General features: G+C 44.2%; 1 protein-coding gene across 1 annotated transcript in view; it reads right to left on the bottom strand.

The window, feature by feature from the left end:
* CEP112 (centrosomal protein 112) overlaps positions 1-21576 on the bottom strand; it is a gene marked incomplete at its 5' end in the record, with an annotated part of 177864 nt that overhangs the window by 29053 nt on the left and 127235 nt on the right. The window contains 2 exons of the mRNA XM_082492412.1: positions 14849-14986; positions 19998-20060. Of these exons, the coding sequence (XP_082348538.1) occupies positions 14849-14986; positions 19998-20060 (201 nt within the window). The remainder of the gene's footprint in view (positions 1-14848; positions 14987-19997; positions 20061-21576) is intronic.

Raw genomic sequence — 21576 nt, 5'->3', positions numbered from 1 at the left:
CGCTGAGTAGCGATCCATGTCGGGTGATTTTGGCCTGCAAACTGGCAGCAGGTCGGTGCCCCCCCAGACCAGCCCTGGGAAGGTCAGAGTGAGGGTCTCCCCCCCGCAGAGCCCCCTGATAGGAGCAACAGGCGACTGCTTGGCCACACTTAAAACAAACACCCTATATTTGATCGTTTGATGCTGCTGCTAATTTCACCAGTACAGGTAACAAATGAGGTGTAATTTATATACAGGCAAACTAGGAAGAGGATGAGAAGGGGAAAAACACTTGCCAAAGCTATTGCTGTGTCTCGTATACAGTATTTGTGGAAAGTCAAGAGCTCTTATTGCAGCTGTGACCAACCAGATCTGATTTGAATGGGTGTTCTGATTTTATTTATTTTTATTATTCTTGTTAAGTCTTTTTTTGACCCAGTTTTGAGCTGAATGATGTGCTAATTCAGTTAGCGGATCTCTCTGCTGTGGCAAAAAAGTCTTATGTGGAAATGCCCAGACAGGAGGGGACCTCAGCGCCACACAGCAGAAGATGTTACTGAGTTACCTGTGAACACAACGAGCAGCCCCAAGATGTCCCTCTGCTTTTCCTTCCAAGGAACTCCCAGAGGGTCATGAGATGGCAGTGAAAATACTCCCAAACGGGAACACCAAGCCCAGAAACCGTACAGTGGGGGATGCTTTGCTTCAGGCCATCACGTGTGCTACGGGCACAACGACTTGACCAGCGACCGCGCAGATCCACGGAACAAAAAGCCATCCAAGACTTGGATACAGACAGCAACACCCTTAACTGTATCTTGCTGGAGATTGGGAAAGTATATTGAGGAAACGTCCCTAAATCTTCAGCCTCTTCTTCTTCTCTTTTCTGGGCTTCTGTTATCAGATACCATGTCGCAGAAGAGGGAGACAGATGAACTCCAGTTTGACCCAGCACAGCCACTTCTATCCTCTTTGAGCCAAAACAATCTTTGCAGTTTATCTTCTACAGGACTTTCAGGCTCCTGAAAGACAAGTGTCAAATCTCGATATCCACGATACGCTTTAGCCATCATCCAAAATGCTCTGAACAGGAAAAATAACCCAACCGGTGTCTTCTGGTTACAGAAATGCTTGGTGAGAATGTTTCTGCACAGGTAGAAAATGCGACAAGAGTTCGACTTGATCAATGCTAAGCGAGCGACAGCCAAAAGGAAGGCAGGCTCTTTTCATTTGCTCTCTTTTTTTTTTAAAAAATATGTAAGTAGTTCCAAATATTCTTATATGGATGACATTTCTAAAATGCAAAAGCATTAAAAATAACAGAAAACAGATCAAGTTCTAAAGCGCCACCGGTTTCTCATTTGTGCAGCTACATACGAACGTCTCTCCTTAGACCTGTGCAGCACTAAGAGCAGAGCTTTCCAGCTACTTTATGCGTACTCAAAAACATTTCCTTATCACAAATGAGACATAAACCACGGAAAAGACCAATATATGGTGCAGTGTGAAAAAACTAAGAATTCTGGTATTGTTAAAGTTGCATAAATCTCGATCCGGTGTCAGGATCTGCGAAGGAAGAACAAAGCAGCTCGTCCTCTCCTCGTCCTCGTGCAGACGGTGGGGTAAAGAGGGAGACGGGACATCAGCCCTCTCGCATACGCCACGAAGGCTGGATTAATAGAGACAGGCGCTAGCGAATGAGTCCACCGCAATGCCAAACTTGATGTGCAAATGCACATTTCCGTATGATTCCGGACAGAGAGGAGACCTGGTCGAGGACAGTAGAAGGGGGAAAGCAGCGTGTAGCCACCTAAGGCAAGTCTAATCGTTAACAGCGACGACAAAGACCTCACCGTATTCTTTGCCCATCAATCACTTCACACTTTCCTGTGTCCTTCTTGCTTTTTGGATTTACACAAATGTAAGTAGAAGCAACGCGTTGTTCCGGTAGGAGGAATAAAACAATACATCGGGTATGAGTTGCTCCTCGGACCTCAGGTATGCAAACAATTAAAATCCACTGATAGGATTCAAATTGTTACATAGTCTTTGGTAATTGCTGTTTTACCCTGCTGAACTACAAGTGCAAAACTGTAGAGGATAGAAATGATAATAACATTAATAACAAAAATTTAAGGAATTTAGATACAGCCATCTCGAGCAAAGCAACGCTTTTTTCTGAAGCCAGGCACAGCCAATACACGTCTTAGATTTCTCCTCCAAGCTGCCGGCAGAGCTCTGGCTTGGCCCAACCGTGCAGGTGTTCCTGCAGGTATCTAGCATTTGGTAGCCTGAATTTTTATTTATACGCTTTAATTCTGCCACTCCCAAGCTTCTCAGTAAGCAAACAAACTCACTTTCCACGTTTAGTTTTCTCTCGTCTGTACTTTCAGCCTCTCTTACACAACGAACGTGGAAGAGAGCGGCAGCACGGAGAGCGCCCGGGGCTGCTGGCGTGGGTGCGACGGACCGGGCACCCGCCTGCCGGCATCATCCCTCCCTGGATAACACCTCCTCTTCCCGTGTCTCCTCCAGGTTATGTCCTGGTGGTGGAAGGGTGGATGCCGGGTGAGAAGGGAGTCACGCTGGTATCAGGAATAAAAGGGCCAAGCTGGACCGTGGTTCCACATACGGGTACCCACGGCAGTCCCTGAGCAGTCAAGTAGAAAACACAAAGGAAAATGTTACAGCACTTCAGGATTTCATGTCTTTTCCACAGTTCTAGTACAGAGAGCTAGTATGACCTTCTACTGAAATTCAAATGTTGCACTCCTGCGACAGCGCCCCTCAGGAGCCGGATGAATTCTGGACTAGCACTGCTCCTCATTCGGCAAGAGGGCAAACGCTTCCCTAAACCACAGTGGCTCTGCATGAAGCTCTGGTGCTGACATGTCCTAACCAATTATTTCCCAGGAAAAGGGACTGTTTTTGTTCTCTCCCGATCTGGTTCTAGAAGAACTTGCATTCATTCATTTTTGTTTCACAAACGATCTGATTTGTTTTCCAGCCACGATGGAGTGATGCTCTCCTTCCTCCCCACTCTGCAAGCCTTATTCCCTTGCCGTGGTCTGCACTGTAAGAGAGCAAACCCCAATGCAAAACTGAGCTGTGACTTCACAGCAGATCTCAAAAAAGGAACCGAACGGTGCGTTGCATGTTTTGTCTTCTAAGGCCAACAAGGACAGGTTTGAAACCCATGATCTCATGCCATGCTGGGCCAGGAAAATGGCATATTCAGGGCATAGATTTCCAGCATAAAACACTCATGAGGTGATCTGATGTGACTCTATTCACCTGCCAACAGTCCTGGCAGAAAAATAAACAGGTTCTGTAGATGAGCTGCTGCTGGAGGCAAAGCAGAAACCATTAGAAGAGCTGCCCTGACCTGTGAGGAACTGGCCTTTTTGCTTTGAACTTCAGCAGATCTTAATGAATTCTTCATAACTGGCAATCCGGGGTTTTCACTGAGGATATATTTCTCTTGAGATGCCAAATGCAGGAGACTATTTCAACATTAAAAATACAAACTTTGGGTCTTCTGGTTGGTTGGCCAAACTGGTGAAGGCAGTTCCAACAGGTATCTTCACCGCTACTGCGGATAACTGTGTTGTATCACGGATTAGAGTCATACATGAATATGCATCAGCACTGAAGGATTTGCTTTCATAATTATTAACATATTGACTTAATTGAAGTTATTGACTTCAGGGCTGTGAAAGTTTGAACTAAAAATAAGCAGAGACAGCTTTAGTAACAGGAGAAGTTAAGAAGTGGTTGTGTCAGAGGAGCAAGGCTTTTGTTGTGCTCGACTAATCTCTGCTTCACTGCTCTTCCAGCCCTCTGTTATCTGGCAGTTTCAAAGGGGAGGTTGCCAAGAAGCTCATTTAGAGTCCTCAATTTTATCCTGCAGGCAACAATTATTTCAGTTTCCTAAGAATAAATTTCATAGACAGACCCCTGAAGAAGAAAACAGGTGAACGCTTTGCTCCATAAAATAGTCTCCTTGCTGGAGGACCTCGGGCTTTCTGAAGAGGCCAAAGATACAAAACTATTGACGCCTGCACAGAAGAGCTTGAAAAAAAGCTTCAGCCTTGAGGTTCCCAGTCTTCCCTGTGAGCTTCAACCTCATGTCCCCAGTCTTCTTCACGAATGTTTTCAAGGGTCAACAAATAAAATATTTACTATATCAAATCCTGTTGATCAATGAAGAGAATCAACAGCGCGTGGAGGGTGCGTGAATCAGCAACAACAAACCATGCCTAGGGAAGGCATCCCAAACTCCAGGGCAAGGTGGAGTATGTACATTAAGTGCAGAATCCACGTGCAAAAGGCTCAAAGAATAATGTATATTTTCAATAACACTAACCCAGTTTTTCACCTTCTTATATACACATGTACTACACAAACACATAGAGACAGTTTCCGCGATCTGCAAGGCAACGAGGTGTACTGGGCCTAATTGAAAATGTTTACAATACAAATTTTAATGGGAAAAGGAGCAAAGTACAATATACGGGAATAGAATTTTTTCTGTTTCTGGACTCTAGCGCTATTTTGGCTGCCAATAGTAAACAAAATTTCCACTGAAGGGCAAGTCAAACCAATTTCCCTTAGGATGGAGGCATCCGAAAACTTACCGAGGTTATTATATCAATGCCTACGCACTCTTTAAGCAGATGAACTGCTTCATTTTGAATCCATGTCAAACCACAAGAACTGGCTGATAATAACATTCAATTAAAATGATCTCGTTCTTCTAGAAAAAAATTGGCTAACAGCTACACCTCACATTTTCTAGCTGGGCACAATAGAGCGATTGATGCTAGAAGGAAACAGGATAGGTTTGTATCAAGGATCTGAAGGGTCAGGTTTGGTGATGACAGTATTTGTAGGTTTAACCTCTTACACAAATTTGTGAGATGAAAAAGCCACTTCTACTGAGCATGAAACTGTGAGAAAGTCAGAGCTAGAACTTGCAAATCTATACGTTGTGCTAATTAGACAGATATTCTGAAAAACCCAAACTTTACGCTCAATGCGTGTTTGTACCTTTCGATGTCGTACTTGGTGCTGCTTCACACCGCTCCGGGCTTGCTGAGAAAAGCAGAAGCTGCCCCCCTGCTAGGCTGTCGGGCTGAGTTTGCCATCTGATCTACTGAATACACAGATAAAAGTCGCCGCATACTTTTTTCCTTTTCAAGTACAGTACTGTAACTTGGAAAGTTCTTTTATTCTCAACTCCAGTGATGCAAGAAAGTGGCAGAAATATGGCAGCTTTGGCTGCTTTCCTTTAGTCGTCCTTTGTAACTAATCCTTTAATGCTAAGGAAACAATAGGTGTTATCATTTTGTATTGGAAAATACACTCCAGTTATAGAAAATAAAGGCAATGCCTTCCAAAACCTTGAGGAGTGCTACTGACCACTTGATGCTACTGCTACCCTGCCTTTCAATATTGGTAAACAGTCACTCTGTACAGGTCTCAGATTCACCGGGTTTCTCTTGTTATGCTTAAGAAAAGCCCAACTATTATGGAAATGGTAAGTTTAACAAAGCTCTTTCTATTTCACTGTGATCTGCCATTCAAAAGTGTTTGCCAGTCATTTTTAAAAAAGTACTCTGATATTTGAGCTGCCCGAGTTTCAGTTACATGTAGAGCTGGAGAGCCAGCAGAAAATTCTAAATGGAATCTGAAGATTTCTAAAGTCAACACGAATTTTGGCAACAGCATTTTAATGCGTAAAGCTGAAATCCTCAGTGACTCTCTCCTGCTGATAACCCTGGAGCAGCCGGCACCAGGATTAGTACAAACCCAAAAGCCACTTATATTAGAACATACTGTTTTGCAAAAAAAATATGTTTGCACAAATCCTGGAAATGGTGCAGGCATGCTGGAATCGGCCAGTGCAACCTGCTGCTATTTCGGCTCACTCCTGGGACGAGCCACAGCGTAAGAAAGATATCTGAGGGAAATAAATGTTGATAAGTAGACCAGGTCCACTTCCCCACATCTCTGTTTGCCAAACCCTGCAACTTGTGTTACCGTGCCAGGCTTTAAAAATCTTTACTGCAGAGCAATAAATGTTTGCGGACTGCGGAAGGCTTGCTTTGAAGCTGACGTTTTCTCCAGCGATCTTTTGTTGGTTGGATATATAGTTCACACATACTGTGTTTCCACCTACACGGCTGGAGAAGCTCTGCAGTCAAGGCTGTTCCAGGAGCAGGGAAGGAGGCTGCGTTCCAGGAACTCACTGGAACTGGAACAAAGAACAGTCCTTGGAAAGTCTACACAGTCCTATGCACAGACTGTTTTACAGATGCCCTGTGTTTGGAGGACATGAGACACTTGTTTTTATCTTTTTCTTTTTTTCTTTTTTTTTTTTCCCCTTCTCTCCAGTAAAGCCCCAGAGTTGGGAGCCCAGGCGCTTCCTCCCGGGCAGTCTGCCCCCGGGCTTCTGGGTATGTCCCCAGCTCTGCCTCTCTAAGCACCGCTCTCTCCCCGACATAAAAGCCCCTGTGCCCTTTGGAGAGTAAAACATCTTTGAAACCCCAGAGGAAACTGTAACCCTCACAGCAGCCTTAAAAAAGCTAATTTTCGTTTTCTTACATCGCAGTTATAAGCATTGTCTGCCCTTCTTCATTAGCTGCGTAGGCTTATGTCAGTACTACTAAACACTCACTAATAAGAGTGTTTTCTTTACCTTTCGCATCGCCTAGGACGCCGCTCAGTGTTACTACTCCTGTCTTGCAGTTAACGGCAGTGAATTTTATGGCTTGTTTTCAATTCCTTTTTGCCACTTTCCAGTGCAAAATTAGTGTAGTCCACCTCATTAAAAGAAACAGATAGCTTAGCTACAGAAGGCTTTATATTTTGTTATGCATTTATGGAATCTTTAATTGCATAATTTGGAGACTGGTAGATGTAAGGTGGCATCCCTGCTAGGGCTAAAAAAAGAATAAAAAGGACTTCATGCAGCAAAGTACCTTCTGGAGGGAAGGCAAAACACCGAGGACAAAAATGATAACGTAGGAAAAAGTAAAAATACAAACTTTTAAACCTGCCGGATAAAACTGGACTGCAGTTCAGAGGACTAGGCAAGCACTAGTTCTAGTCTTTTATGAAACTTGTAAGTATGATTTTGCTGTTGGCCATGGTAAGTTCTTCAATGTGTTGAGACATGAAAAGTCAAGAAAAATGCCAGAGTGCAAAGCTTGCTGCAGGAAAAAAGAGATGACTCAATTCTTTGTCTCACAAAGCATGTCAAAGATAGTTTAAAGTACTTACAGATGCTCAGCCGCTCGCATTGCCTGATTGGCCAAACATCTGAAACCCTGTAATTCTGAAGAGAAGGTACTGTGCTTCAGACAGGGAGATAATTTCTGCAGCAACAGAAGGAGAGATATGATTATGAAGAGTAGAGAGGACTTTTTAAAATCAGAGTTTCAGTTGCAATTAATAACTATCTAACCCTAACACGAAAGCCAGCCTATTTTTATCATCATTCATAACGAATGTGCCAATACAGCCTTTCAAAGATAACCATGTAATGGACTCAAGAGACAGCGCATGGGCAACAGTTGAAAACCTTGGGGCTAAGCCCTCATTTCTCTAGCCGACCGAATTTGGGTGAAACCAGTATTGATATAAACAAAGACTGAAAAACGGGTGCCTCGGAGTTTGGACCCCCTGTGAAAGAGCAAGCAAAACCATAAAAGCCCTGCAGATTCCATTTACCCATTCTTTTGGAAGACACAATTTCCTTTGCTGATCAACCAGAACAGAGGAAATTATGAGCAAGATAATGCCCTTTGCCTGGTAAATTTTAATGACTGCTCTACAATGCTAAGGTACAAATGCCGGTGCCTTGTAATTCCCCACTACTAAAGACACTGCAGAGTTATTAGTATCATTATAGACTAAGGTCAGCGACAAAGCAATAGGGATCCATGAAAAATTACTCCAGCATCAAGAGGGTCCCTTAAAACTGTTTATTTCCCCACGCCAAATGGTTTATCATGGTAACGCTTAGCCACAAAAGCAATTAGATGGATTTGAAATCCCTCTGGAGAACTTTGTGGCATACACATCTCTGAAGATCTTCGATGACTGACAGAATTTGGCATGTCTGTGGCCATCGAACCATCACAAACAGTAACGCATGTTCTGAGCAGATGTCTTGTAAGACTCGAGTGAGCGTCAGCTTCGACAGTGAAATGCCGACCTCCTTCCTACGGGCACCGTTAGCTAAAAAAACACAACAGCTTCAGCCAAGTTAAAATAAAAAAAATACCATAAAATATTTTTTAAAAGCTTATAAATAATGTGGGTCTTATTGACAGAAGTGTATTACGCAACTACTCAACAGTAGTCTAGATCATAACAGCGAACCCTCCTGCATCAACCTATGCAGGAGAGGAGAGCAAGCCACGGCTCCCGTGACAAAAAGGCCTTGAAATAATGTCTGTCTTCACTTTACCCTAAGTTTTAGGTGTTTGTTTTTAGTTTATGCTAATCTTTCAGGTTCTTTTTCTCCTAATTAATGTCCTCGGTGCTATCAGTTACACATGCTCACAGCCTTCCGAACAACCACTCATTACGGTCTTTCTGCGGTAAATACAAAGAAAGCGCTGAACATGTAAATCGTTCCCCCTTTATTTGCCACAGCTCGGAAACTTGCCAGCAGCCTTAACAGAAAGGTAAAGAACCGAACTGGCCCAGCTTTCTCCAAAGGCTCTGACGAGACTGCAACTGTACTTGTCAGGCGTGGCTTTAACACCCGGCGATCTCATTTCCAAAAATCACTCTCCAGTTTTGTTACCGTTTGGAACCTGAAACTGCTCTCGCAGAAGGGCTGATGCCCCGACTGGCGCACGCAGCCGGACCTCAGGACTCCAGAGGTAATTTCTACCTTTGCCACAAACCTCGGACAAAGCCAAGGCTCTACCTTCCAGCGTCTCGTTTGGGAGATGGGACCAAAAACGCTTCTTCTCTGTACTCCAGACCAGGTCAATTTAGGTCCTGTGCTCTCTGATGCCTCTCCTCCCTTAATAAGCACTAATAAGGACATCTAAACCACCGAGAGTCAGCTTTGCTTGGGACCTTAAACCAACAAATTAGAGTTATTTATTTCTTACTAAACCCAACGTTGGCTATCGCAGAGTACAATGGTGGTATTCCAAAAGGTATTTTGAGGACAACACACCAAATAGTTCTGCAGGACTACAGCCACTCCGTTCATGTTCCCATGGCTCTGACATGCTTTTCATTTTAATACAAAATATTATTTGTAATTACAAGTTGAATTTGCTAATAAACATGGCCGATAACGCAATATAACTAAAAGCAAAATTAGCTTGTTCACAAAATTTTTTAAAACACAGTTTTTCTGATACACCGCATTTCAGAGACGTTTGTAAACACCGTCGGTATATTTTGACAACTACTGTCTGGAAACAAAGATATCAGGTGCCCTCAGAGAAATGTTCTGAATGCTTTAAAACGTCCCAAGGTTTAAAATAATTTGTTTTACTTTTAGCAGGAACCAAAGGTGAACGGGAGGGGGGATTAGGCAAATAAAGGCAGGAGGGCGGGGGGCAGGCGGGCGCCCCGAGCAGCAGAGCCCGAGACCACGCGCCCTCTTTAGGGGGCAACTGGTTGGCACGACGTGCCAGAGAGAGTGACAGCAATGTCACCCCACCCCCCGTGGAAACAGCATTCCAGAATAAAAGGGAATCCCAGAATCCCAGAGTGGTCAGGGCTGGGAGGGCCCTCTGAAGCCCCCCCAGTGCCACCCCCCGCCAGAGCAGGGGCACCTCCAGCAGTGGCACAGGACACCTCCAGGAGGGTTTGGAATGGCTCCAGAGGGGGAGACTCCCCCCCTCTCTGGGCAGCTGTGCCAGTGCTCTGCCACCCCCACAGGAGAGAAGTCCCTCCTCAGGTTGAGATGGAACTGCCCATGGTCACCTTTGTGCCCCTTCCCTCTTGTCCTGTCACTGGGCACTGCTGGAAACAGACTGTTCCCATCCCCCGGCACCCGCCCTTTGGGGATTGATAAGCGTTGAGAAGATCCCCCTCAGTCTTTTCTCCAGACTCAAAAGCCCCGAGTCCCTCAGCCCTTCCTCGTAAGAAAGATGCTCCAGTCCCCTCATCATCTCTATAGGCCTTTGCTGGACCCTCTCCAGTGGTTCCCTGTCCTTCTTGACCCGGGGAGCCCCGAACTTAGTAGCCCTACTGAGTACCCCACACAAGGACTGACGCAGGCAGCACTATAGCAGAATACGTATTTTGTCCTAATTGCATTGAGAAATTTCACTATGTTGATAAAATCCTCAGTCCAACCTTTGCATAGAGGAAATTATCTTTTTTTCTCCAAGATAAGACAACATGTAACAAATATATGATGATGTTGAGAATACTCAGTGCCCACATAGATCCACACAATTTAAAACCAGAAGTTTTCTCTTTTGTTCTGCTATGGCTATAAAACACCCTTTTGATTTTTTTCCCTCTCAACATTTTTAAACATAACAAAGAAAAACAATAGTTTCAAAAATTTTTCACACGAAAGGGAACATAATTATATGACATTCTTTCCTAGAAATCTTTTAAATCTTATTTATTAACAGAATTAATCTGATCATAAGCTGGCTGACACACAAAGTGTTGAAATATGTCATCTTCAAACCATGTTTTGCTAATGAAGTTTTGGTGTTAATTCAGGGGATATAACAGAATCCTAGAATCTGTATTATGAGCCAAATAACAAATGTGGTTCCTCTGGCAAAAAGCATCATTTTCTCCCTTTTCTGTTGTGGGTTTGTCACTGCGTGCTCTCCATCATCCATTTCTTTCCAGAAACTACTTTTTGATGTGGAGTCCCTACTTGGCCATCAACTTCTACATTAAAATGCTCTGAATATGTTTTGCAGTTCCAAGCCCAGGAACCGTTTGGCACTTTCAATCCCAGGATCCAAAAAAGATTTCATAAAAAAAACCCCAAAACCTAAGGCTGGGATTTCATAAATACCCTCCAGGTGTCCCTACAATGCAGTCAGCTCCATGCTAGTGCCGCGTCCAGCCAGGAACCGCGGCCAAAAGCAGCAGGAGAGAGAGGTAAATGCTCTGACCGTCCGACAGCATTGAGCTCCGGGTTGTGGTGGGTAGATTGCTATCGGGATGCAAGAAAGCTAGTTTAAATTTAACCTTAATAAGTTTACACTACACTTCAATGACCAACGTGGCTCCTGCATAGACATTCTCAGGAGTTCAGCACTCAATCCCTTACTGGAGGGCGCCTGCCGAAATCCCGCTCTAAAGCATCACAAATGGGTTAACAGACGTGGCGATTTCAGCAGCTTTTCCAAGCGTCTGCAGGGCATCAATATAATTGTGCTCTCAACTAACGCTATGGTCTAAACCAATGGTTCCCGATCTTTGAAGCGTAAGCACGTTACAGGAGAGGCACGGCCCAGAGACCAGGTGAGCTTTGCCGGATTTGCCCCGTGCCAGCCCAGTTCAGCGGCCTTGCACTCTGCTCCAAAGAACGCGAGTCCCGGTAAGTTCAAAGCAAAGATCTCTGGGCGGCACTGAACGGCGAGCTCTGCTTTTGGGATCGCTCTCCGTGCCAACGCTGTCGTAATCCCAACAGGCTCAAACCCAACAGCAGCGAGAAGGAGACACGCAGCTCTTCAACGCCTTGGCAGACCACTGCTTCTTAGGTCGTTGCTATTAGACATTGCACCGCGGTGGCATCCAAGTTGGTTACTTGATAAGCCACAAGAAAGGAATGTGCTGAGCCAAAATGTTATCCTGATTTTATGACTGATGGCACAAACTTCGACCTGCCCTTAGCCAGACAAATCACGGCGCAGCACAGAATGCCAAGTACTTCAGGCACTTGTCTCAAATTGACCCAACCTGAGGCCCTCTGAAGCCACAAAGGGTTGCTCAGATTGGCTTTCAGGTTGTCAAAAGAAGCAAAATGTTCTTAAAAGTTTCATTTATCTTTTTTCACCCATGTTTAAGATAGTATTTAAAAAGAAACCATCAAGATGAAGGAGATAGGTACAATTGTGAAATAACAACTTAGAAGCCTTTAACTAGCAAAGAGTCAGGAATTTGAATTAACATCAAAATCATGTATTATGGCATCCACATCTGGATATCACTTTACTGACTAAATCCAAAACTTCTCTGAGAGCCAGTTGGTTTCTGTAAAAATGTATTTCTCCCTTTGAAAGGAAATAATAATTGGAAGGTCTTACAGGAAGTCAACCCAATACCATATAAAGGAAATTGCAATCTGTTCCTCAATGTTAGTTTAAATTAATGTTATATTTAGCAAATGCCCGTTTTTTAACGATAGTCTTTTCAATAGCTTATATTATATTCAGTCTTCTCAAAGGCTTATGCTATATTAAGAATTGCTTTGTCTTTAGAATGTTTCTTTAATCATCCCTCAAGGTCTTCAGCTTATCCTAGGTTAGATGATGTTCCCCATCTCTAGGACATCAAGGATTCCACTTTCATCAAAAGCAATTTTTTTGCCCCAGGCTAATAAAAAGCAAAGTATTTCTGCATATGCTCGTCTAGAAGTATGTGCAGTTCTTAAAAATACGAAGTGACTGAATGTTAACAACACTTCTTTCTGCTTCCAGAAGCATACACAGCCGCTCACCTTACTAAGAACTTTCTGTTTGGTTATCTGGCTTTCAGTAAATTTCCATTAAATCAGTGGTTTCAAAGGAAGTGTTTTTTTTAAAAAAGTACAATATTAATGATACTAAACAAAGTTCAAGAACTCCAAGCACAATAGCTCCTGCAATTTCCTCCCCAAATTGACCAAATCTTACAAAACATACTTGCAGCACCAGTGCTAAAAACTCTGGGACACCACTCAGCGACCCTGGGCAGAATTACCCTTTGGGTTTTATGTATTTCATTACATTTTTGATGTAATCATGTCAAAATTAAGTTTAGAATAGCTGAACACAGGTTTACATGGAGGAGGACTTCATACAACCCATCATCGTTAGTCTTCAAAACCTGCCGATAACAAAACCTGCTGATAACAACAGCTGAATGACTTCCACTGAACGTAACTTAGTTGAAATGAATCCATAAATTCAACCGCTGATAAATAGCCTAAAATACATATTTCAAATATATAACTCGAGAAGGTACAATGCATGATAACTGTCAGGTAACAGCATATTTCTGACTACACGGAATCACAGAATCACAGAATCACAGAATCATCAGAGTTGGAAGGGACCTCTAGAGATCATCTAGTCCAACTCCCCTGCCAAAGCAGGATTGCCCAGAGCACATTACTCAGGACTGCATCCAGGCGGGTCTTGAAAATCTCCAGGGAAGGGGACTCCACAACCTCCCTGGGCAGCCTGTGCCAGTGCTCTGTCACCCGCACCGTCAAGAACTGTTTCCGTGTATTTGAACGGAACTTCCTGTGTTCTAACTGAAGTCCTGAAGATGAGTCCTGAAGACTCATCCACTGTCGCGGGGTTTGTTTTTCAGGTGGCCACTGGAGAAGTGGAGAACTACAAATAGCACATTTTCCTAATTGGAAAAAATCCACCTGTACCACAAAATAATGTGATTTAACTATTTGCAGATCCCAGTGATAATAAAAGCTAGCTCTAGGGATCCAGTTTGGATAACAGATTACAGCCAACATCTGTACGGTTGTACCTTTGACAGAAGAGACTAAAGATGGATCAGAAAGAAAATTCTGTTCTTCAACACACACACACACACACAGAGATAGAGACGTTTCCCTTGAAGAAAAAAAAATAATCATTAAACAGAAAGAACACTCTGAAGATGATGAGATAGTAATGTCAACCTAATTTCCTTACGTAAATCATTCAAACATAGGGGACAACATTAACTGTACCGCAATTGAGCATCAGTAGTTCTAACACATAAAAACTCCCATGGTTTCTTTTCAGCACAAAAAGTTAGAAAAACTGTAGGAGTTAATCTTTTCATGAGTCTCTAGATTTAACAACACAATACTTTGTTTGGTACTAGTAAATGTCTTTACTAAGAAAAAAGGAATTTCCTTCTTCTATACAACTTTTAATGAAGTGTTTTGGTTGTCCACCCCAGCAGATTACATAGTTTCAAAAATCTTCCGTTGCTCTTTACTACTCTGAAAGGAAAAATGTTTAAAAAGTAATTCTGCCTGCTTCCGCAGGTGGGATTCTCTGCAGCCGCTTTGAATCAGGGTGTCAAAGCAGGAAGGAACAGAGTCCGAATATTCAGAACCTGTAGTCCTTTAACGATTCTTTGAAAAAGGCCATTTCCACGCAAAATGTGCAGAAATCTAATGAAAAAAAGTTACAAGCAACAAAAACTTTATTCTATTGGTATTTAGCAGAGACTTGGTGTTCAGTGGAGCTTAAGAACATACTTCCCTTCATCGCAGCCTTAAACACGCGAGGTGAGATCCCTTGCGGAGACCCCGCTAAAGCCCTGCCACGCTGCCGGCCCTCGGGACTGTCACTCGCCTCTCCCATTTTTCACCTTTTCGCCAAGTACCAAAAGCACTGCATAAAATACGTTAAAACATCCAAGTCAGTATTAAAAGAAAGAGAAGAGGAAAAGTTTCAAGTGTTTGACTGCAGTGGATGGATTAGACTCAAAAAAACCCCGAACGTTTTACGGCGGCGTAGGATCAGGGAGAGGAGAGAGCGCCCGAGTCACCAACTACACCCGAGTGGCGGTGGGGCGGATGGAATTAGCGCGCGCTGTGCGAACAGGAACGATGCCTGCATTCACCTGCCCACCGCAGAACTTTTAATGACACTCCAACAGCCAGTAGCATCAGTGACTAAAACCCCCAGATTACCTTGATTGCTCTGTCATTATCTGTAATCAGCTGCTGCTTCTTATCTTCAAACTGGTGTACAACTTCCTGGAGCCGGTGCTGCTGCCGGCTGTTCTCCTCCGTCAGAGAGGAAACGGTTGTCTTCAGTTCAGCTATGATCTAAAAAGAAAACAGCATGCTAAATCCCTCTTCAGTAAAAGGCATGTATTTTGCATGTTTTTATGCTCGGTACAAGCATGGCATCGGCAAACTCTGCTGTGCAAGCTAAATATTTTAAATTAACATATTACACACCAGCGAGCGTGAAATTCTGCGCAGGAGAAAAAGGAATATAGTGAGGCTGCGAATGACACAAATTGCTGAACACAAAATATTTGGAAGGGTTTTCCACTATGGCATTCCAAAATATTTACTCATGAGAACAAAGCACATCTGCGATCTTCAAAACAGAGCACGTTCCCAGTCCTCCGCGGCACCGACACCAGGAGCGCAAAGCCACGTGGTGATGGTGGTGGCGGTTTTCTAGAGGGACACTGTAGCCTGATACTGCAGAGAAGAAAACCACCCCAATTTACATACTGGACTGAAATTTAAACTTGACAGGGAAATTTCTGAGCTGCTGAAAGGAGCGTGTTCTGCTTAGCAATACAGTGGGGACCTAATTCAACGTCCAGGACCCCAAAACGAGACCGTTGACAACATTCACTCATGATTTGTTGAAATTTACTTGTTTCACCTTTTTTATCACTGCGTTTAGTCATAACTAAACCCCATCCTTTAGGCATGTTTACAGAATTTCTTGCTGACATGTAAGTCATCACCCAGCAAAGCACCTAAAGGTACGGGCGTGCCCCTGACTGTAATGTGTATGTCCAAGCTTAAGGTTAAGCTGCTGTAGCAGCAAAAGACAGTCCGATTCTAAAAACTCGTCAGTGCCCAGCGAGCTCAGGGAGAGACGACCAGAGCGCTCAGACTTGGGTGTCTGCAAGGCCGCCTCAATGAAACGTTTGACTATACCACAGTTATTTAGGAAAGAATGGTGTGGGTTCTTTTGTTTGTTTGGGTTTTTTGAAGCTACTGATAGGACAGGACTAACATAGTAAGAGAGGCTCTACAAATGACGGTACTAGAATCACTGGGGAAGGGGAAAAGGACTGATTAAAACTCTGCTGTAAATTTATTTATCTGCTTTACTACCTGAAAACCCCAGAGAGTAACAAAGATAACGAGTAAAACCTACACGGATATTTCTGTATTTATTTACCAAAAGCAAATACATATTAAAAAAGATACTACACCGATCAAAAGGAAGGCTGTTTGCTCTTAACGAGATCAATGGGCCAAAGTTTAGAGATTATCTGGATAGGTGCAACTCTTCCGGCAGAATTAAGCTGTATCACTGGTTTTGCAATTTAGATCATCGTCTACGCGAGACACAATTTGCACAGTTGGCTTTGCTGGCTGTGTAACACCCGGTCAGAGAGCTGGAGAAAGCCGTGGATCGTACACATTATTAAGGTAACAACTCGAAGCCATGCAAACCTATACCACTTTGTGTATGTTCCATTTTGTCACTTTTTAAAAAGAAAACAAGATAACAAACCCTTTAATATAACATAAAAGTGAGATTTAAAGCTTTTACTGGGTTAAGACCCTGGACTGGCATAGGAGTTCCGAAAAGCATGCAAGGAAATTTCAGCATGAATTGATGGAGAAAGATCTGCTTTGTGCAGTACTTTTCAGAGAAAAAAAAATATCTGTTTACTTTGTATAAACTTCAGAGGAAATTTCTTGAAATATCTTCTCTGTGTGGGTGTTAAAAGTGAATGTTCCAAGAGGCCACAGAGAGTAAGATTAGACAGATGTTGTCAGCAACATGACCACAAGAAAAGCTGCAATTGACCTATTATTAATACTGAGCTACAAAAAAAACCTATGTTCAAGTAACTTTAGGGATTTGAGTCAAACCCACAAAAGTAAAGAAATTCAGACGTTGGGGTGAAACTCCTTTATTGCGCCAAATAGCTCTGACATATGATGTATGTGTTGTGTCTGCCACGGAGCGCAGAGGAATGCCAGTTCTGGTCACCGGGTCCATCTCTCCCCAATAAAGAGAACAGTGTATTAGCTACAGCAATGCCTAGCTTAAAAAAAGAAAAAAAAAAAAACAAAACCCACGTCTCAAAATCTTTCCATTTTGAGCCTATTCTACAGGCCAATAAATTTCAGTCTGACAAAATTTATTATGTCATTTAGGTTAAATAGTTATTACCTTGCACGACACTACCGAGGTGTTCCCACTGTAACAATAAAGCAATTTCCCTCACCCCTTGTTTAAAAATTCAGAAATGCTTAAATTATTCCATCTGGCTTTAATGAATGGACCAAGAGCCATTTTTGTATTGACAGCAAACTAGGTCTGGCGTAGAGGGGCTGACTTTGATTACACTCACTAGGCACGGCAATAGCATAAAAATGACAATGCCAAAAGGTAAAACAGAGTTAGCGGTGGAAAGGATCTCCTCCTTAAGGCCTGGCATGCATTGAACGCTGCTTTTGGAGTTTTATCAATCTTCAGCTATTCGGGTTCAGATGGCAGGATAAAAAAATGAGGTTGTTTTTTTTGTTGTTTCTTTCTTTCTTTATAAATAAGGCTCTCAACAAATGACTAAAAAGGCATGCAGGAGAGCATTCTCTCCAATTCACCACAGAATTGTGGAGTCGGTGAGGGTGGAAGGGACCAGCTCAAAGCAGGGTCACCCAGGACCATGTCTAGGTGGGCTTTGAGTACCTCCAAGTATGGAGACCCCACAACCTCTCTGTATGCAAAGAAATCTACCTGGACTTGTGCAAAGCATTTGACACTGTCCCACACGATATCCTGGTCTCTAAATTGGAGAGACATGGATTTGACAGATGGACCACTCGGTGGATAAAGAATTGGCTGGATGGTCGCATGCAAAGAGTTGTGGCCAACGGCTCGATGTCCAAGTGGAGACCAGTGAAGAGTGGTGTTCCTCAGGGGTCAGTACTGGGACCAGTGCTGTTCAACATCTTTGTTGGTGACATGGACAGTGGGATCAAGCACACCCTCAGCAAGTTTGCCTAGGATAGCAAGCTGTTTGGTGAGGTAGACATGCTGGAGGGGAGGGATGCCATCCAGAGGGACCTGGGCAGGCTGGAGAGGTGGGCCCAAGCCAACCTCATGCAGTTCAACAAGGCCAAGTGCAAGGTCCTACATCTGGGTCAGGGCAATCGCAAGCACAAATACAGGCTCGGTGGAGAATGGATGGAGAGCAGCTCTGAGGAGAAGGACCTGGGGGTGCTGATTGATGAGAAGCTCACCATGAGCCAGCAGTGTGTGATCGCAGCCCAGAAGGCCAGCCGTATCCTGGGCTGCATCAGCAGAAGTGTGGCCAGCAGGGCGAGGGAGGGGATTCTGCCCCCCTACTCTACTCTTCTGAGACCCCATCTGGAGTACTGCGTCCAGCTCTGGAGTCCCCAGCATAAGAAGGACATGGACCTGTTGGAGCAGGGCCAGAGGAGGCCACAAAGATGCCGGGAGGGCTGGAGCCCCTCTGCTGGGAGGACAGGCTGAGAGAGTTGGGGCTGTTCAGCCTGGAGAAGAGAAGGCGCCGGGGAGATCTTATTGTGGCCTTCCAGTGCCTAAAGGGGCTCCGGAGAGCTGGGGAGGGACTTTTTACAAGGACATGGAGTGACAGGACGAGGGGCAATGGCTTCAAACTGGAAGAGGGGAGATTTAGATGAGATATGAGGAACAAATTGTTGACTGTGCGGGCGGTGAGTCCCTGGCGCAGGGTGCCCCGAGAAGCTGTGGCTGCCCCATCCCTGGAGGTGTTCAAGGCCGGGTTGGACGGGGCTGGGAGCAACCTGGGCTGGGGGGAGGTGGCCCTGCCCAGGGCAGGGGGTGGCACTGGGTGGTCTTCAAGGTCCCTTCCGACCCAAACCATTCTATGATTCTATGAAATGTGCAGAAAATACACATCAGGTTTTAGAAATATAATGCAAAAATATATTTAACAATGATTCTGATAAATGCAGTCTCAAAAATCGTGGCGTGAAAAAATGTGATAGTCCAATATATTTCACTGAAACAGCTAAAGCCACAATTCTGGACAAGTTTGACAGAGAATGAGACTCGAAAGTAACTAAAAAGCTGAAATCAGGACTTTTAAAATATTTTAAAGTGTTTGTAAAACAGTAAAGTTTGCAGTTTCTTCTCATTCTCTCACTGATCACCTGTACCGAGTTTGAGGCTTCCAAACCATTCTTTGTAGTGTTTTTATTGATTTTAAAAGAGTATTATTAGACTATTACTGCTGTTGCTGAAAGCACACTTTGCAGGGAGAAGGCAGGGACTCTGCTGCGGTTGGGAGGAATGAGAGGAATGACACCTCCACATAAATCCTTGTGGCAATTTTCTTATTATTAAAAGCTTAACTTCTGGTTGCATCTCCATCATTTTTCACAGTTCAGTACTACCTGTCAATCAAACTGAAAGCTGAAATACTTCAAAAATCATCCCGTCTTCTCGTTTTTAAGCATATATGTAAATTCAACCCACATTTTCATCTTCCATGTTCGAAAGATTACTCTGAAGAACAAAAAGTCGAGTCAAAACCAGTTCGCTTTCAGGACACCGGCATTTTTCGAAGTGCTGTTTTGGGCAGAAATGCTGAACTGACTGGAACAGCAACAAGCGTCCAGACGGCACGGTTGGACCCATCGTCCTGCCACCGGCGCTGCTGGCAAACACCACCTGGTGACATGAAATGCAAGTCACGGTGGTGCGAGTGCTCCCGATTTTAGGAGATGTGCTTGTTGATGAGCTCATTGCACCTCACCTTCCCTTCCCACCGACTGACGGAGGACTCAGTCCTTTTGGGTCCTCAGAAGATGGAAAAGGAGATGAAAAAGACGAAGTTTAAAACTCTGAGAACCCCCACCCATTTCTTCTTGTCAGCATAATGCTCTGTGGTTTTTGAAGGGTTAAAAGCTGCAAGAAAGACGTTGGATGTTTGATTTGGGAAGCGGTTGTGGCTTCTCTCGATCATCAAGACCTACGCGTAAGAGCAGAAGTAATGACACTTTTCATCAAGTTTCCAAATCCAATGGATTCCCGTGAGGCTCCCGCCTCCTCGCTGCCTACCTGCGAGGACTTAGCCAGCTTCTGACTGTACTCCTTCTCGGTCTGCTTCAGCCGGCTGTTCGCCTGAAACACACACAAAAGGCGACCAGATTAGCTCAGACGAAGAACGTGTACAGACACTTTGCCACCGACCCCTCCGCTTGGCACCTCATCCACATGCCTATCGCTGAGCGGCCGGGACCCGCGCCAGCTCCAACGCCCTTTCGCGGCAGCCAAAAAACCGCGAGGGCTTGCCTTTGATCTCCGGCCAACTATTCATCACTTAAAAGAGGGGAGAAATTGTACCTCTGCTGCCAATTATTAGAAAAACATAAAGACTTCTGCGGATTAAAAAAAAAAAAAAAAAAAAAAGAGAGTGAGAGTGTGTGTGTGTGTGCGCGGCAGGGGGAGGGAGGCGACACACACACGAGTTTTTCGGGGTGGCTTCGGTTCTGGACGCGGGGAAAGGGAAAGCAGAAAGTCGCGGGCACCGGCTGCCAGGGTCCAGCGCGACATGGGGGACACGACTTCGTGTCTCAGCGTGGTGTCTGCAGCTGCCTTTTGTCCCACCGCCCGTCCTTTCCTATTTAAAGGGGGCGACTACACTGAAAATGGACCCCAACGGGCAGCTGAACCGACCGCGAGCTCTGGGACGTACAGCTCTTTACTTCTTCCATTTTTTTCACAATTCAAAGATAAAGAATAAAACAAGCTGAAAACAAGGCTGCTTTGTCATAGTGGAATCCAATAAGCAAATATTTCTGCAATTCTGGGCGAAAGTAGCTCTTAAGGTTTTTTCCCTCAAATAATTCAATTTCAGAAATAATTAGACAGTCTCAATAATTCAAAGATAATTTCAATTTAATTTGAGGACACCATTCCGCTGCGTATTTTTCTTGCAAAGTGTCATGTTATTCTGTTGATAGACCGCCCTCAAAACACTGTCCTCAAACGAACCGCCAAGCGCTCTGGCGTTCTTGGCTCTAAAATTTGAGGACAGGTGTCTAAGAAAAATATTTTCTTAGGGGGACAGAATATTACGAAGCCGAGTCCTGAAGCAAATTTAAGCTGATTAAGTTTTCAAAATCTATCTGACCTCGCGTTCAAATCTTTGATCTGTCGTCCTTAGTTTCACGGCAGAGCATCCGGCGCACAAACACAAGCTCCTTCAGCCGCCGCTGTGTGCCAGCGCCCGGTCTGGGCGACCAGCGAAGCCCCCGAGCCCCGCTCAGCGCCAGCCACGGGACCGGCCGCCAGCTCGGCCACCGCCATGGGACTTCGGTCGGGCAAATAAGTCTTATCGATTTTACCGGACTATAAATTTAGGAGCTTAAAGTTGCAGACAGCGTTTGCGAATCACCACCAAGCACGACAGGGCTCAAATCATCCTCTTGTACGACCCCGGCAGTTATGTATGATGCAGCTTAACGTAAAGTATATTACAGCCAGTTAAAAATAATCCTAAAGTTTATATGATACTGCAATTTCAGATCTCGAGTCCCTTCAAATTCCAGGATTATGAAACATATGGAGGTCTTCATATTTCATCTGTTCATTGGTATTGAGAAATCTACTAAAAAGTTAATCATCAAAGCCAATT

Source organism: Vanellus vanellus, assembly GCF_965231255.1.
Source record: "Vanellus vanellus genome assembly, chromosome: 17".
Taxonomy (NCBI): domain Eukaryota; kingdom Metazoa; phylum Chordata; class Aves; order Charadriiformes; family Charadriidae; genus Vanellus; species Vanellus vanellus.
The sequence above is the reverse complement of the archived record's forward strand: the minus strand, read 5'-3'. Positions and strand labels throughout refer to the sequence as shown.